This window comes from Myotis lucifugus, unplaced genomic scaffold (genome assembly GCF_000147115.1).
Source record: "Myotis lucifugus unplaced genomic scaffold, Myoluc2.0 scaffold_70, whole genome shotgun sequence".
In the NCBI taxonomy this organism is placed as follows: domain Eukaryota; kingdom Metazoa; phylum Chordata; class Mammalia; order Chiroptera; family Vespertilionidae; genus Myotis; species Myotis lucifugus.
In genome coordinates, this window is record NW_005871118.1 from 2,131,588 (window position 1) to 2,148,206 (window position 16,619).

Genomic DNA, 16,619 nt, shown 5'->3' on the forward strand with positions numbered 1-16,619 from the left:
TGCTCTGGAACTAGTAACCCCACCACCATTAAGAAAGTGACTCATGCCCTCACCGGTTTGGCTCAGTGGATAGAGCGTCAGCCTGCAGACTAAAGGGTCCTAGGTTTGATTCTAGTCAAGGGCACATGCCCAGGTTATACGCTTGATCCCCAGTAGGGGGCGTGCAGGAGGCAGCTGATCAATGATTCTCTCTCATCAGTGATGTTTCTATCTCTCTCCCTCTCCCTTCCTCTCTGAAATCAATAATTAAAAAAATATATATTTAAAACAGAAAAAAAGAAAGAGACTCATGGAATAAATACACCCCCAAGCAGTTAAGCAGCACTGACCCCCCTCGGGCTTCTGAGGGCTCCTAAAGAGGCCTGCATTTCCCTGGTGAAGCTTCATTGAGAAGGCACTGAGGGCAAACTCATTTGATTTACATTTCTAATGGCCCTCACAAGTGTCTCTTAAGGAATTGCATTGTGAAGAAATATAATGATATTGTCATTATAAAATAAAAAAGCAGGAGACAGGAGTGAGGTGGGGGGTCAATGGAAGGGAGATGGGACATCTATAATACTTTCAATAATAAAGACAAACTTAAAAAATAAAAAATAGCAGTGCCCCCCCAATAAAATAAAATAAAACATAAAAGCAAAAATAATACTAAAGCAAGAATAGCAGAAGCTGGATAAAATATATTATTTTCTATTACTGTTTTGCAAATTGATAAAGAATAGAAGAGAAGAAAGTGTGGATTTTAGGACCAAATCTACAGTTCCTAAATCAGCAAATTCTCAAAATTTTAGAGATTTGGAACTGAAAATTAAAATGATCTGGGAGGTTTAAAAAATTCCCATGCCTGGGCCACATCCAATTCAATCACATTATATGGGAATGGGGAGGGGAGGTGTGCAGCCATTAAAATATCCTCACAAGGAGAATAGTGTTGAAGAAGGGTCTTGGGAAAGTTCAGCCGAGAAAAAGCACTATAATCAATTGGTGATGCTGCTGTGGGTGCCAGAGAGAGGAAGGTTGCAGCACACAGGGCTGCACTAAAGGGTCTTTTCAGCCCAGGCCAAGTGGAAACAATCAGAAATCAGGCGGATCTTGATTCAATCTTGCTCTGTCACTGTGACTCTATCACCTGTGTGACCTTGGTCAGGTGATTGGCCCTTTGACATCAGTACCCATCCTGATACTCATTTTGCTCAGTTGTTGTGGGGATTAAGTGAGGAAGCACAGGCCTAGTACCTGGCACACCATGGATGCTTAATAAAGGGAGATTATTGTTGTCGTAACCGGGCACCCACACTTCCATGTTTGGCCACATTCTGAATTACATTCTGTTATCCTGACAAAGAATAACAAAGGAGCTTTATGATACAAGAGTAGCAGTATTTTAAAAACAAATAAACTGATAAAAATGAATAGAGTGGCCAAGGCAATGTTGCAAGCATATAATCTAGTTCAAGGGTCAGTAAATGAATGCCCGTGGGCCAAATCCAGCCACACCTATTGGTATTTATTGACTTATTGTCTGGAGCTGTTTTCCCACAGCAAAGACCCGATAGCCCACCAAGCCAAAAATATTCACTGTCTGGTCCTTTACAGAAAAGGTTTGCTGACCCTTGATTTTAATTCATCAGTTTTCAGTGTGGTCCATGAATTCCTGAGGTACCATTAGGGGTTCTATTTCACGATAATACCCATACATCACTGACCTTTTCCACTGTGTTAACATTTGCACTGAAAGGACAAAAGCAACGACAAATAAAGTTGCTATGCCTTAGCACAGTCAAGGCCTTGGCACCAAACTGTACTCATGGCTGTATTCTTCACCATCACGTACTTGCAGGAAAGAGAAAAAAAAAAGCCAGTTTCACTTATCTTAGGGTTTCTCAGCCTTGGTTGAGGGGGGATGTTTAGCAGTATCTCTGGCCTCTCCCTTTCCCCAGCTGTACCAACTGAAAATGTCTCCAGAAATACTTTTTAAATTTCTCAGTATTAGCTTCATATATGATAAATATCAATAGGTATAATTCAGATAAACAAAAACTTTTTGAGGGTCTTCTATAGAGAGTAAAGGGGTCCTGCGATCAAAGACTTTGAGAACTGCTGGTCTATTTTGTATTCACAGAGTATCCTATATAATAAAAGCCTAATATGCAAATTGTCCCCTTGGGTGGTCATTCGACCTGGAGTTCTACTGCTCACTATGATGTGCGCTGACCACCAGGGGCAGTGAAGGACATGGTGGGCGTCGGTGACACAGCACTGGCAGCGGGTGCTCAGGTGCCGGGCGCCCTTGAGGAGCCCGCCCCGTACTTGCATGGCCTCTTCCAGGTGATCCTGGATGCAGCCACCGCACGGGCTGGTTGGGCTCCCCATGGGTTCGCGCTGAAGCCGGTCTGTGAGGCCAACCAGGAGAGAGTGCACTGCCTGCCTGGCTTCCATGTGGCGCTGCTGCACTGCCCAGAGGCCCACGCTGTGCCCCGGCCCACAGCGTCCAGCCGAGCTCACTGTATCTCCACATGGGGACTCTGGCGCCATGACTCAGGTGGAGGGGGGCACACGGGGACCCAAGGGCCCAGATGCTGCCCAGGGCCCAAGAGATCAGCTGGGACATGCCCTTCCACACCAGACATTCACGCTTCAATCACTATCCAGGCCTAGGGACCACACCCGTGCATGAATTTTGAGCACCGGGCCTCTAGTTTATAATGTTTATATTACTAAATCAAAAACAATCAAATGAAAGGACCACATAACTAATAATGAACAAGAAAAAAGGAGTGGAAAAATATGAGCATGGGTGAGTTTAGAATTTGTGACAGGAGGGGCTGGGGTATATAGCCAATGAGGACACAGCTATAGAGACAGAGAGGGCAATGTGACCTTGAGCAAGTTGGTTTTCTATCTGTGCCTCAGTTTCCCCCTTGTGAAATGGCATTGATCACAGGACATACCTCATAGTATTATTGGGAGAAATATAGAAATACATTTTTTATTTAATTCTTTATTGTTTAAAGTATTATATATGTCTCCTTTTTCCCCGATTGACCTCCCCCTGATCGTTCCCACTCCCCAACACATTCCCTCAACCCCTATTGTCTGTGTCCATGGGTTATGCTTATATGCATGCATACAAGTCCTTTGGCTGATCTCTCATTCCCCCCATCCCCACCCCCCTGCCTTCCCTCTGAGATTGGATGGTCTGTTCAATGCTTCTATGTCTCTGGATCTATTTTAGTTCATCAGTTTATGCTGTTCATTATATTCCACAAATGACTGAGATTATGTGATATTTATCTTTCTCCAACTGGCTTATTTCTTTAGCATAATGCTCTCCAGGTCCATCCATGCTCTTGCAAATGGTAAGAGTCCCCCCCCCCTTTTTTTTTTTACAGCAGCGTAGTAGTCCATTGTGTAGATATACCACAGTTTTCTAACCCTCTCATCTGCTGATGGGCACTTAGGCTGTTTCCATATCTTAGCTATGGTGAATTGTGCTGCTATGAGCATAGGGGTGCATATATCCTTTCTGATTGGTGTTTCTGGTTTCTTGGGATATATTCCTAGAAGTGGAATTACTGGGTCAAATGGGAGTTTCATTTTTAATTTTTTGAGGAAACTCCAATCTGTTTTCCACAGTGGCTGTACCAGTCTGCATTCTCACCAGCAGTGCATAAGGGTTCCTTTTTCTCCACATCCTCGCCAGCACTTGTTGTTTGTTGATTTGTTGATGATAGCCCTTCTGACAGGTGTGAGATGGTACCTCACTGTCATTTTGATTTGCATCTCTCAGATGATTAGTGACTTTGAGCATGTTTTCATATGTCTCTTGGCCTTCTGTATGTCCTCTTTCAAAAGGGGTCTATTTAGGTCCTTTGCATTTTTAAAACATATAGAATAGACTTGTCACTTATATTAAGTGCTCTCTGTAGACTAGCTATTATTATTTTAATAATAAATAATCAATTTATTTCAGAAGAGATGAGGCTAGGTCTGCAATTAAGGTGTACTTCCCTAGGTGGTTTGGCTCAGTGGATAGACATCAACTTGGGAATGAAGGGTCCTGGGTTTGATTCCAGTCAAGGGCACATGCCCGGGTTGTGGACTTGATCTCCAGTAGGGGGCATGCAGGAGGCAGCTAATCAATGATTCTCTCTCATCATTGATGTTTCTATCTGTCTCTCCCTCTCCCTTCCTCTCTGAAATAGGTACTGTTGACCCTGTCCCCACAGTGAGGTGACTGAAAGCAGAAAAAAATGCAATCACTGGCTCCTGAGACAAAATGTCATGGATCCAAGAAAGAAATCAGAATCTCCTAACCCCCTTCTTACCCTAACATCACACTTTCTAATCCCAAATTATATCTGTTACCCCTGAGAGGTACCTGGACATGTTCCAAGGTTTCAGAACAAACCATATGAAATTGGCTTGGTTTCATATGCTAGTTCCAGAGCCATGATTTTTCTTGTTCCTGCACTGTGATTAATTTTCCCTTCAGCTCAGTTTGCCTGCCAGAAGATCATTCAGAATTATGTTGTTTTCAGCAAATACTCACACAGCCATCCTCACCTTTAGGAAGACAAATGCTCTAAAGAAAGGGCTTGCTAATTTTTATAATGAAAAGAATTCTTTATTTTCTTAAATCCTAACCCAAGGATATGTTTAGAGAAAGGAATGGAGAGAGAGAGAAAGAGAGAATCATAGGTTGCCTCCTGTACACACCAGAGTGGGGGATCAAATCCCAAATCTAGGTATGTGCCCTGACCTGGAAACGAACCCACAACCTTTTGGTGTACAGGATGATGCTCCAACCTATTGAGTCACCAGGCCAGGGTGAGAATTCTTAATGAAATTATAGGGACACTTAGATGAGCACATGAAATGTTTGTGACATGGTGAAAAAAAAATTGCTAAAGAGAAATCTGAATCAGAAGCTGAGGAAGTTACTTGAAATTTGAAATTACATGCTCAGTAGGAAAATGGCACATCTTCCATGTCCCAGTTCTTCATCTCCTGACCTCCCTGTATCGACCAGGGTGACTTGTACTGTAATTATTTTCTATGGTTACTGAGAATGTTGGGTTTAGACTTTAAAAGCTTGTTGAATTCAGATGTCTCCTTCTCTGTGAGATCTGACCTGGTGACACTATTTAACATCAACACCCTCCCTGCCCCATCTTTTTCTGAGGCACACTTCTCTATCCAACACACTATAGATTTTACATATGCATTTTGTTTATTATCTGTTGCCTCATTGTCATGGCAGGCATTTTCTTCAATTCTGTGTTCCCAACGTCTACAACAGGGCCTAGCGCATGGTAGGGACCCACCCAGCTTTTGCCTTTAAATGGGGAATGGAAAATGTCCCTGAGATGCACTGCATACTATGAATTCACATTCGGAGCCCTTGCATGCATGAAAGACTCTATGTTGCAATATATATATTAGACTCAAGAGCATCTGAGAACATCTAAGTGTCCTTCTGCAACCTGGCAATTGTATGAGCCAAAAATAGAAAATGGGCTGTCAGGAACTTGTTCCAATGGTCTTATTTTTTATTTATCTAACATTTTAATCCTTTAATGAATACATATCTCTTCAATTAGCTGTCAAGCTGTGTATTCTACTTCCCCAAGAGATGTGTTCCGGTGCAATTGTACATGGAATCTTTGAAAATCAAGTTAAGTATTAAAGAGTAGAGAACTTCACTACTTAAATCTGTTCTGTAATAAGTATTTCTTGTAAAGCACAGATTCCTTTGCAACTACATGCTTTATTTGTCAGGTCATATTTTGGCTTGGGAGATTGCTTCAAATAATGAACCGAGACATACACACTCAGTTCTGTGCCAGGCAGATGATTGATATATGAGAAGTAGCCCCTTTAGGAGACTTGGCTGGTACATGTAACCACTAGAGAATTATAAATGAAAGGGGGATTGTGGGTCTCTTAAAGGCAGAGACCAATTCATCTTTGTCATCTAGAATCTATTACAAGCATATATAGGCATGTAATACCTATTTGGTAACTAAATAAAAACAAGAATAAAGAAATGATCAAGTGCTAAACAATATTTTAAAAAATAATCTATACTACAGTGAAAATTCAGAAAGAAATGGGCACAGTGGAGAGCTCATGGAGGAGACAGGACAAGATTTACATGTTGAAAGAAATTAAGGTGTCAAATATTAGAACAAGGAGTAAAAGGGAGTTCCTGGTGAGAAGAATAACTTACCACTTATCACTTGGGATTTTGAGCATCAACTTCCAATACATATACTTATTTATAGTTATACATATTTTCTATTATGCTAACATTACAAAAATATTGAATACATAAAAATAAGATTTTAGCCCTGACCGGTTTGGCTTGATGGATGGAGCGTAGGCCTGTGGACTGAGGGGTCCCAGGTTCGATTCCGGTCAGGGGCATGTGCCTTGGTTGCGGGCACATCCCCAGTGGGGGGTGTGTGGGAGGCAGCTGATCGATGTTTCTCTCTCATCGATGTTTCTGGCTCTCTGTCCCACTCCCTTTCTCTCTGTAGAGAATCAATGAAATATATTTTTTTAAAAAAGATTTTAAAAGAGGAATTAAAAATGAAATAAGCCATATTTAAAATTATTTTATTTTTCAATGGTATATCATTATTTATGTTAGGTGCACATTTACATTTCAAATAGCTTTCTTGATAATTAAAAAAAATTTGGGTAAGTTCTAGTCATGTTGGGTTAAATTATGGCACCTCCTACTATGGCTGCTGAGGAGTACTGATAGGTATAGGAAACATGTCAGCTAAGCCATTTTCTGGTTATTCACTCATGCCCGCATTGTTCATGTCATTGTTCATCTTCAGTTTCTTTTAAATCATTTGTGAGAGCTAATTTGATTAAAACTAAGTAATACAATCTACTTGTTTGACCAGGCACATACACTATGGAACATATTGAAAGATGCCCAAAGTAAACAAGTGAGTGAGCGTGTCGTGTGGAGAGGAGGTAAACTTTGGACACCGATTTGATACAAGGCAAATGGATGGATCCAGGATTGACCAGGCCTCTCCTGGGCAGGTAGAATTAGTGAGGCACAGACTTGGAGACTGGCCAGAGAAAGTCACAAACTTGGGAAGGGGAGATGTATGGGGTCAGATTATTAATGGAGGTTGAGAGATTTAGACCGGGTGAGATAGGCCAATGAGACGATTTACCTATTTATAAGAAAGGAGTAACAGAACAAAAGTTTTATTTTAAAGCGTTTTCCTGAAAATCAGGAAAAAAATTAAAACTTCAAAGAAGCCCATTCAAAGGCACTCTGAATGAAATGCTGTTTAGCTTCAGCTAGTTCTCTAAGTAAACACCCATAGAACTGCCATCTGCAGGTCATGAGACTCTTAAAATATAGGCCTTTGTTCTTCATTGTTCTTCCTCATCCCCTCCCCCCAGATTTGTTGAGGTATAATTGATGTTAAATTATAAGATATTTAAAGTGTATAATGTGATGACTTGATATACATAATACCAGTACATTGTGAAAGGATTCCTCCATTGAGTTAATGAACACATCCATCACCTCCCATATTTTAGCAAACTTCAATTACACAGGACAATGTTATCAGCTATAGTCACCATGTTATACATGAGGTCCTCAGATTTTATAATCTTATAACTAAACATTTGTACCCTTTAATTCTCCCTATTTTCCCCTTCCCTCAGCCCCTGGCAACCTCTTTTCTCATCTCAATTTGTATGAGTATTTGTTTGTTTCAGATTCCACTTAAAATTAACACCATGCAGTATTTGTCTTTCTCTGTCTGGCTTATTTCAGTTGGCATACTGTCCTCCAGTTTCATCCATGTTAATACAGACGGCAGGATAATCTTTTTTATGGCTGAATAATATTCTAATGCATTTTCTTTAGATATTCTTTAACCATTCATTTGTCATTGGACACTTGTTTCTATGTCTTAGATACTGTGAATAATGCTGCAAAGAATATGGGAGTGCCGCTACCCCTTCAAGATAATGATTTCATTTCTTTTGGGAATATTCCCAGAAGTGGGATTGTTGGATCATATGGTAGCTCTATTTTTAATTTCTTGAGGAACCTCCATACTGGTTTCCATAGTGGCTGACTTAGTTTACATTTCCACCAACACTTGAACACATTCTTTGTTGTTCTTGGCAGGAGAGAGCCAGGAGCTGCCTGCCATTTCTGGTGAGTCAGCTGGCCAACATGGAGCACTCCTTTCACCATATTCTCCTGCTGGAGATTAAGAGCATCACAGACACATTCTCCTCCCTCCTGGGCCCTCAGAGCAGAGACATCTTCCGCATGAGCAACAGCTTCACTGCCATTGCCAAGCTCCTTACCCGACAACTGGAAACCACCAAACCCCAAAGTGGCAGGTGAGCAGGAATTTCTGTGGACTCGGGAATCTGTCGAGAACCCATGGAGGCAGAGCACAGGCAACTACACTTTCTTTTGTAGGCGTTAAACTTCCCAAAGAAAGCCAAACCCACTACCTCAACCTAGAATAACTTCTAAATAAATTATTACACTTACCAGAACTTTTTCTAAATACAGGGTACTCTCAAACACCATCCCTCAAGGGGTTCACAGTCAGAGTATGTGACAGGGTTTTAACAGAAGTGCATACAATGAACTAGGGAGCATGAGACACATACTAACCAACAGCCAGGTAATTAAAGAGTGTTTCGCAGAGAAGGTGAAATTTAAGTTCATTCCATATTTATTGAGTAGTGTCCATGTGCCAAGCATCTGTGTAGGTACTAGAGTAAGTTATACAGGATGAATAATGAGAGTAGATAGAAAGGACACTCCTCACATGCAAGGATAAAAGAGCTCAAGAGTGTGTGAGCTGGACTAAGGAAAGGCAGTTGATTCAATGTGGCAGGTTCAAGGTCATCAGCGTAGGGTATTAGACTAAGCCGAAAAGTTAGGTCAGAGGCAGATTATCAGAGGTCTTACATGCTGCATCAAGCGGTTTGTCCTGTAAGCAACATGGAAACTTGGGAAGATTTTAATCCAGAGAATGGTCATAGCTCCTAGGACAGAAATGACCATAGAGTAGGCACTCAATAAATATTTTCTCACCAAAGGACTAGATGAATGAGGAAGTGGCTAATGTTGTGGAGCACTGAATGGATTTGGCAAGAGCAGCAGACTGGCCAGAGAGAGAGCGACCAGAATGCTAGTGCTGAAACCTTAACAATAGGCTCCTTCAATTGTGGTTGGTGGTGGGGAATTTAAGAAGTTGGGGCAGATCATTATAAGGAGTGAGAGCTCAGGATTATGAGGAATTGATCACTAGTAGGAGGTGTGGTGAGGAGAAGGGGAGAAGAGTGGATGAAAACCCAGAGATTCTAGTTTGAGTGACTGAATACACATGGAAGATGATGCTGATAACCAAGAAAAAAGGTAGAAAGAGGGAAGCCAATCTAGAAGGGTCTCTTTCCCCATTCTACAACAGAGAGTATAATCTGGCCAAAGTGGTCATCAAGATCAACAACCACTGTTCGTCGAAGGAAGACAAATCGCAAGGGCTCTTTTCTATCAACACCATAGTTTTGGTTGTGCATATGAAAATCTGTTGTTACCTGGTTCAATGTATAGATACCTATATACCAGGGCTTCTAACTCTGGTACTATTAAAATTTGAACTAGATAATTCTTGGTTGTGAAGCTGTCCTGTGAATTATAGAATATTTGCCAGCATCCCTGGTCTCTACCCACTAGGTGCTAATAGCAACCCTCTCTTTCAGTTATGACAAACATCTCCAGGCATTAATAAATCACCCCTAGCTGAAAACCACTACTATCTATATATTCCATTTAAAAATGGCATTTTCACAGACCTATGATCTGCCTAGCAACAGCCCAAATACAGCAGCATCCAAGAAATCCAGGGCCAGCATCATGAAGGGGTGATTTGTCATTTATGTGCAAGCACAAAGTCACTGCTGGCCAATGTCCATGGGGTGGTTTCGGAAATTTTGTTTAGAGCTTCTCCAGCTGGTGCTTGGGGGAGCCATTTTGTATTCTGCCCACAGCCAGCCTGCTATTTCTTCTTCCCAGTGATGACTAACATCTGGATCCGATGTGAGAGCATAGGCACATGTTCTGGCCAGCCGCTCATCCGTTCTCTATTGCCTCTACAAATGCAAAGTTGCAAGAGGCCAACTGACATCTGTGAGATTATATTTGTGAAAAAGGTTTATATAAAGGGAAAACATGTTATACAAGGGTATTACATTAGGCATTCTAACAGAAAAATTGATCCTTAATAAGTAAGTCCAAAACCATAAGCAATAAACAATTTCCCCATGAAAAGAAGAATTTAGCAGGTATGTAAATAGGAGGAAAGCATAAGGTCTCACTATCAAAATATGAGTCTTCATGTATGAGAATGCATTGAAGTTTCCCTTTATTATTTCTCTGAGAAAAAAAGCAAAGAGGATAATTAAATGTGAAGAGATAAAAGGTCACTAGTCACCTCACGTACTACTACCATTGCCATCTCCACCACCTCTTCAATTCAAAATACTTCACCCAGTTCAACCTTCACTGTCAATCTCCTTCTAATCGATTATAATTATTCGGTGGGAACTTCAAAACGCTGGTGTGGACAGCCAGCTTTTGTGGCAACTGCTCATCCTCTCTGGGATGGTTGCTAAGGCTTCTCTCCCAACATCTTTTCCCTGAATAGCCTTCATTGTGACCATGTAACTTCAGTAATTTTAATCTGTGCCCCCAAAAAGCAGAAAGGTCGACGCTTTTGTCTAAAGCATCCAGCAAAGTCTGATCCTTACAATTGGAGGGGAAATGAATAAATGAAGAGAGCTTGAAAGAAAATTAAAGATGATAAAATTCAAAACAGACGTCATCTAATTTACAAATCTGACACATAGCCCAGCAGGCCAGATTTTAGACTTCAGGCCAAAACTATCAGATAATGAAAAGGAAAACAATTAGCATCCTAGAGGGAAAGAAAAACTAAAGCAGACGTGAGCCTTCTTTGTGCAGAATGACTGAATTAACTGGGTGAGCTTTATTAGATGCATCGGGTAAGCACACTGGCACCTTTCTTGTTCCTGTGTTTTAGAAAAAAATGTTTATATCTAAATAATAAAACAACAAAGGCTAAAGAACAGGACAGCTAAGCAAAGAGTTTAGATTTTGAAAATAATTCTGGGATTGCAGAAGGGAGATAACAGCAATTGTGGATTGGAAAAGGGAAGGTGTTAAGATAGGGGGAACGGTGTGTGAGCCTTTGAACCACTATCCATTGTGTGAGCCACTATCCCTTGAACCATTTGTCTGCCAGGACCTGGGGGAAGCTGGGGAAGGAGACTTCCGACAACTGTGCACTGGCTGAGCAGCCATTGATCAGACTCCAAGGTGCCTTTGCCAAAGGCATGTGGCGCCCGGGAGACTGCTCTAATCAGGCACCATGGGAGTTGGGGACAGTTTGTCACAGGTGGTCTTAGTAGGAGGTTCAGCTCAGGCCCCAACTGGGGATGGAAACTTTGAGGGATGAAAATTGTGGAAAGAAAACCGGGGTTGGAAGTAAATAGGAGTAATGAGGAAAGGTAGGGAGGAAGGAGGGCAATAGGAAAAGGCAGAAGGGGAAAGCAGAGGGAAAGGAGAAAGAGCACCTGTTCAGCTCCAAGTCCAAGGCCAAGGTGGGGACCTGAGGGGCAAGGGTGACAGTTCCCTCAGATCCATCTTTCAAACCCCAGCCAAAGCCATCAGAGCTATGGGGAGGAGGGCGGGGGGTTGTTTATAAGAACAGTTTTAACATAAAGTGTGTGGTTAAAACTTTCCCAATCCTCTTGCTTGGTGGTATGTTCTTTTGTTGTTTTGGTGGTGATGGTGGTAGTAGTGGTGCGATTTTGTGTTTATTTTTGTTTTGTTTTTAAGAATTAGGCCTGGAAAACATTTTAAGAAGGAGAATGGAAGGTAAATTATAGACACAACCAGTTGGATAGGTGTATTTCTGATTTAGATATGAATGGAAAGAGATGGCAGATGGAGGGGGAAGAAATAGAACATTGTGTGGCCCTAGCTGGGTGTCTCAGGTGGTTGGAGCATCATCCCATAAAGGTTGTGGGTTTGATTCCCAGTCAGATCACATACCTAAGTAGCAGATTCAATAGCAACCCATCGATGTTTCTCTTTCTCTCTCTCTCCCTTCCTCTCTCTCTAAAAAATTAAATAAAAATATATTATCAGGTGAAGATTACAAAAACACACATTGTGTGTGGGAGAATGAATGATAAATAGAATAAGAAGAGCATGTTCAGAGTAGAATGGCTCCAGGAAATCTGCCTTCCTTGGAATAGCCCCAGAGTTTTGGTTTATCCTAAATTTCATGCAATGAACATCAAAGAAATGGATGACAAGGGAGAGCCAGGAATTTGAGTCAATCTATGGCCTAATGTATAGACCAGTAACATGACCTGCAAAGACCCTTTTCAAACTCTGAGACCCTTTGCAACCTGTCATTCCAGAGTTCCCATCTTGACATCCTGGGAGTCACATATGAACCTAACCCTGGGTCATATACAGTCCCTGAAGGCATTGCCCAGGAGCTTAAGCGTGATACTGAGTCCACAGTAGAGATTGCAGAGAGCTGGGAGCCAAGTTCTTAACAATTTTTCAAGGAAGACTGTGTCTATAGGTTTGATGAGCTCTTACTGTTAATGGAGGGGAGAGGGCCGCACTCCCCCTGTTGCTTATGGGGGGTGGGTTTCTTGCAATATCCTGAGAAAAGGAATTTTCTGAGACTCACACAGGGAGAATGAGATATGATGAAAACATTATTTCCGTGGAATTACACCACTGGGTTTCCAAAGGTCTGTTTCCCTTAGTCCAGGCATAGAAAAAGGTAGCTGGGGCTCCAGTAGAGCTGAAACAGAGCCAGTGTCCAGTGTTTCCTTTCCATTCCATTGGAGCTGGGTCCAGTCCAGCATCAGGCTAGCTTAGCTTGTGTTTCCCACAGCAGTCCATTTGTCCATTCTGCATGGCTGAGGGCCATTCAGGCATATGCTTGGAAGCAGGACCAACAGAGCCCTGAGAGTCAAGAGTCACAAAGAGCCAAGAGAGCGAACCCCATTGTTTAGTAGATTAAGTGTTCTCAAATTTTCGCATGCTTGCACATTCTGGCCAATGATCTCTGTTCCCCAGTTTGACTGACAAGCAAGTACCTTCCCTATGTCATCCCAACTTTACTGGGCATGAGTCTATCGCCCCTTTGTTGGATCCCTTCCCCCAGTGTTTTGTAGGAAATAGGCCAGTGGTTCCCTTGGGGGTGCAAAGTTGCAGCTTCCTTGTGAAGCTGCCCAAATGACATGCCTACAGTGTCTGGCCTTCCCTTTGCTCCATTTCTAATTACAATGGTATCATTACCACATAGATTCTATGCTAGGGTCTTTTACTGCAATATTGTTTAATCCTCACATCAACAAAGTCTTTAAATATATGTAAGGATTTTACAGAGGCACATGGAATAAATCTTGAGTACAGACAAGAACAAAATAAAATTTTCTACCCAGTTTCCCATGCCCTTCTAGGTCAGTGGTCGGCAAACTCATTAGTCAACAGAGCCAAATATCAACAGTACTTTTTCAAAATAGACTTGCCCAGGCTGAAAACCGACTTCTGCGCACGGGCCACAAAGATTCAATCGCACTGTACATGCGCCTGCACGTGGTATTTTGTGGAAGAGCCACACTCAAGGGGCCAAAGAGCCGCATGTAGCTCACGAATCACAGTTTGCCAACCATGGTTCTAGGTCCATGACAGTCATTAAATGCCCAGATGCCAGCTCATGGAATTTTCCTTCATTTCTTTCTTCAATGTAGTCCAATGAATGGATCCTGTTAGGTTTGATCAAGCAATTGAATTGATAACCCTCCTCTAGGAACTGGCTTTCCAGGTCATTTCACTATGGACATTCCCTTTGCTGAGAACACATTTCACTTGCGGTGACCACATTCCATTATCTCCCCTCCGGGTATGAATAAAGAATTCTCCGCCCAGAAAAGCCCGCCAAAAGTCTTTTAAAATCTGCTGACTCCTGTCACTGGGGGCTGGAGCCATCCAGGCTCAGCCACCTGATGTGCCGATGATTGAATAAATTCGTAATCCCTCACCACTCTGGCCTCATGCGTTCCTCCTTCGGCGACCTAACAGATCCCAAATTTTAGTGTGGATGAGAATTACAGTGTTCACAGTATATCATGGATAATTCAAAGAAACTTAAAGGAATGTCAAGGGTGATGTTTGCCTTTTCCTTCCAAGAGTGGTACCTCAGTAACCTTTATCATTACCTTCCAGAATGCCCTTTGTGTGCCTCTCTTCCCATCGAAGGCTGCCCTTCTCCAAGACTCCAGTTTGGTACCACTTCCCCATGAGGTCTTCCCCACTCACTCCTGCCCATGGAGACCCTCTGTCCTCGACCTACTACAGCTCAAACAGCTTATCCATTTGTCCTCACTCACAGTCCTGCCTTGAGTGTTCGATACCTTTCCTTGTGCCCTTCCAGGGTCCCCCAGACTTGAGAGCTAATATTCAGAACCTTTGCTCAATGAAAAGAAATAGTTTTTAAAGTGCTTACAAGCCCTAGGCGGTTTGGCTAAGTGGATAGAGCATCTACCTTCGGACCAAAGGATCCCAAGTTCGATTCCGGTCAAGGGCACGTATCTTGGTTGCAGGCTCCTCCCCGGCCCAGGCCCTGGTCAGGAGGCACCCAGTTAGTGTGTTTCCCTCACATTAATGTTTCTCTCTATTTTTCCCTCTCTCTTCTACTCTCTCTAAAAATCAATGGAAAAATATCCTCAGATGAGGATTAACCAAAAAAAAAAAAAAGTGCTTACAAGAACTCCCACCATTTTAAGCGACGCATGTTTATACAAAGAGAAATTGATTCTTTGAGAGCAACTGTTGGCTCACAGAATGTACATGAGGAGGTTCAGGGCCATAATTGAAAACATGTGACGTTCTGGTCAGCATTGCCCCCTGCTTAGAGAAAGCTAAATGTAATTTCACCCCACCAAAGTAACCAGGGTTTTAATAAAAAATAAGTATATCTTTCAAAGCAAGAGAGGTCTTATGCTAGTCACTGGTATAAAAGGAACACCATCACAGTCATTTGTGGCAGTAACTGTGGCTATTGTTATTTCTTCTTGCATAGGGAAGGAAGGGAGGCTTTTGGGTTTTTGCCCCTCTTCTCACTGAAGAGGTTAAGTCTGACATGTGGTACCATTTATGTTCCATCTGTTGCTCATTTACTCCACCATTTGTCCTTCCTTAAAGCAGCGTTTATGGTGATGTGAAGGTCTGTAAAGGTATTTCAGGAATTCGTTTATCAGCAAGAGATGTAGGTGGGAGACATCATTATCAGCTTTGGAGACAGTGAAGGAAGCCCAGGAAGTGTGAGGCCCCAGAAGGGCTGACTCTGCAAGTGTGGACAGAGAGGGCTGGGGCTGGGGGGCAGGCTGCCCTGCCAGCACAATTACAGCTTTGCCAGGGGAACCAGGCACTTTCCTGTAACACTGCAGTGTTCAAAATACAAGATACACCAAAAAGGAAAACAGCTTTTCATCAAGCTCCATGGCTCGGCTTCCCATTACAAACAAGACAGGAACACCAAAGCTTTAGCCTGGAGGCAAGGGAAAAAATGCACTGTGAGCGAAGAGGGGAGAGTGACTTGACCCCTACAGCCCCGTGGGAGGGGTGACAGCTGAGGCTAAAACAGTTCTTACTTGACCCCATGACCTAGCTATTTGCTATTTTAGTTCCCCAAATGCTCCCTTTTGGTATCAATCATAATTGAACCTGGAGGTTGCTAGTTGCATGACATTTCCTGAGTTTTGAGCACCTTTTCAATTTTGGTTAAAGGGGATGCCAAAATTCGTGTTTCAGATCACTGTGAAGGGTTGCTCAATAATTAAATGTCAATTCTGTTCTGGTGACTGTTCCTATAGGACGTTACTAAGAGATATTAGGGTACAATAATTCTTGTTGGTTACTGCACTATCACCAATCCCATAATAAGTATTACTTATTCCTAGGGTAGATTCAGATGCCATCTGAACTAAACACCTACTGAGAGGCAGTGGGAGAAGGGTGTGAAGTGAGCGAGCTCTGGAGGCAGGGTGTAATGCTGGGTTTCCTAGCTGATCTTCAGTACGTTACTTAACATCTCTGTCCGTCAGCTTCTCCATCTGCCCCACTGGATCATGGGAGAAGTAATACATGTAGCTGACTAGAACAGAGAGTGCCTTGTGCCAAGGAAGCCCTCAGTAAACATTAACAGCATCAGTACTCTCTTCCAGGTGGGCATTAGAGTAGGTGATCTCACTTAGCATGTCCATTAGACCACAGCTACTCAAAGCATAGCTCCTGAGCTACAGCTGCAAACTGTTCCTGACCAGCCCGCACCAAGGTTATTACAGAGATTGATAATAAGAGTTTAGAACAGTGGTTCCCAACGTGGTGCACACGCCCCATGGGGGGGGCAATTTGATTTTTAAGGGGGCAATTCGAGAGTGAGTTATTAAGAGTGAATTTTTGGCATTTCTTATGGTTCTAGGAGCCTCAT

The 16,619-nt window shown here is 42.4% G+C and overlaps 1 protein-coding gene across 3 annotated transcripts in view; it reads left to right on the forward strand.

The window, feature by feature from the left end:
• VEPH1 (ventricular zone expressed PH domain containing 1) overlaps positions 1-16,619 on the forward strand; it is a 193,850-nt gene that overhangs the window by 79,153 nt on the left and 98,078 nt on the right. For all 3 annotated transcript variants that reach the window (XM_006090312.3, XM_023755154.1, XM_006090313.3), the window contains exon 7: positions 8,180-8,400. In XM_006090312.3, the coding sequence (XP_006090374.1) occupies positions 8,180-8,400 (221 nt within the window). The remainder of the gene's footprint in view (positions 1-8,179; positions 8,401-16,619) is intronic.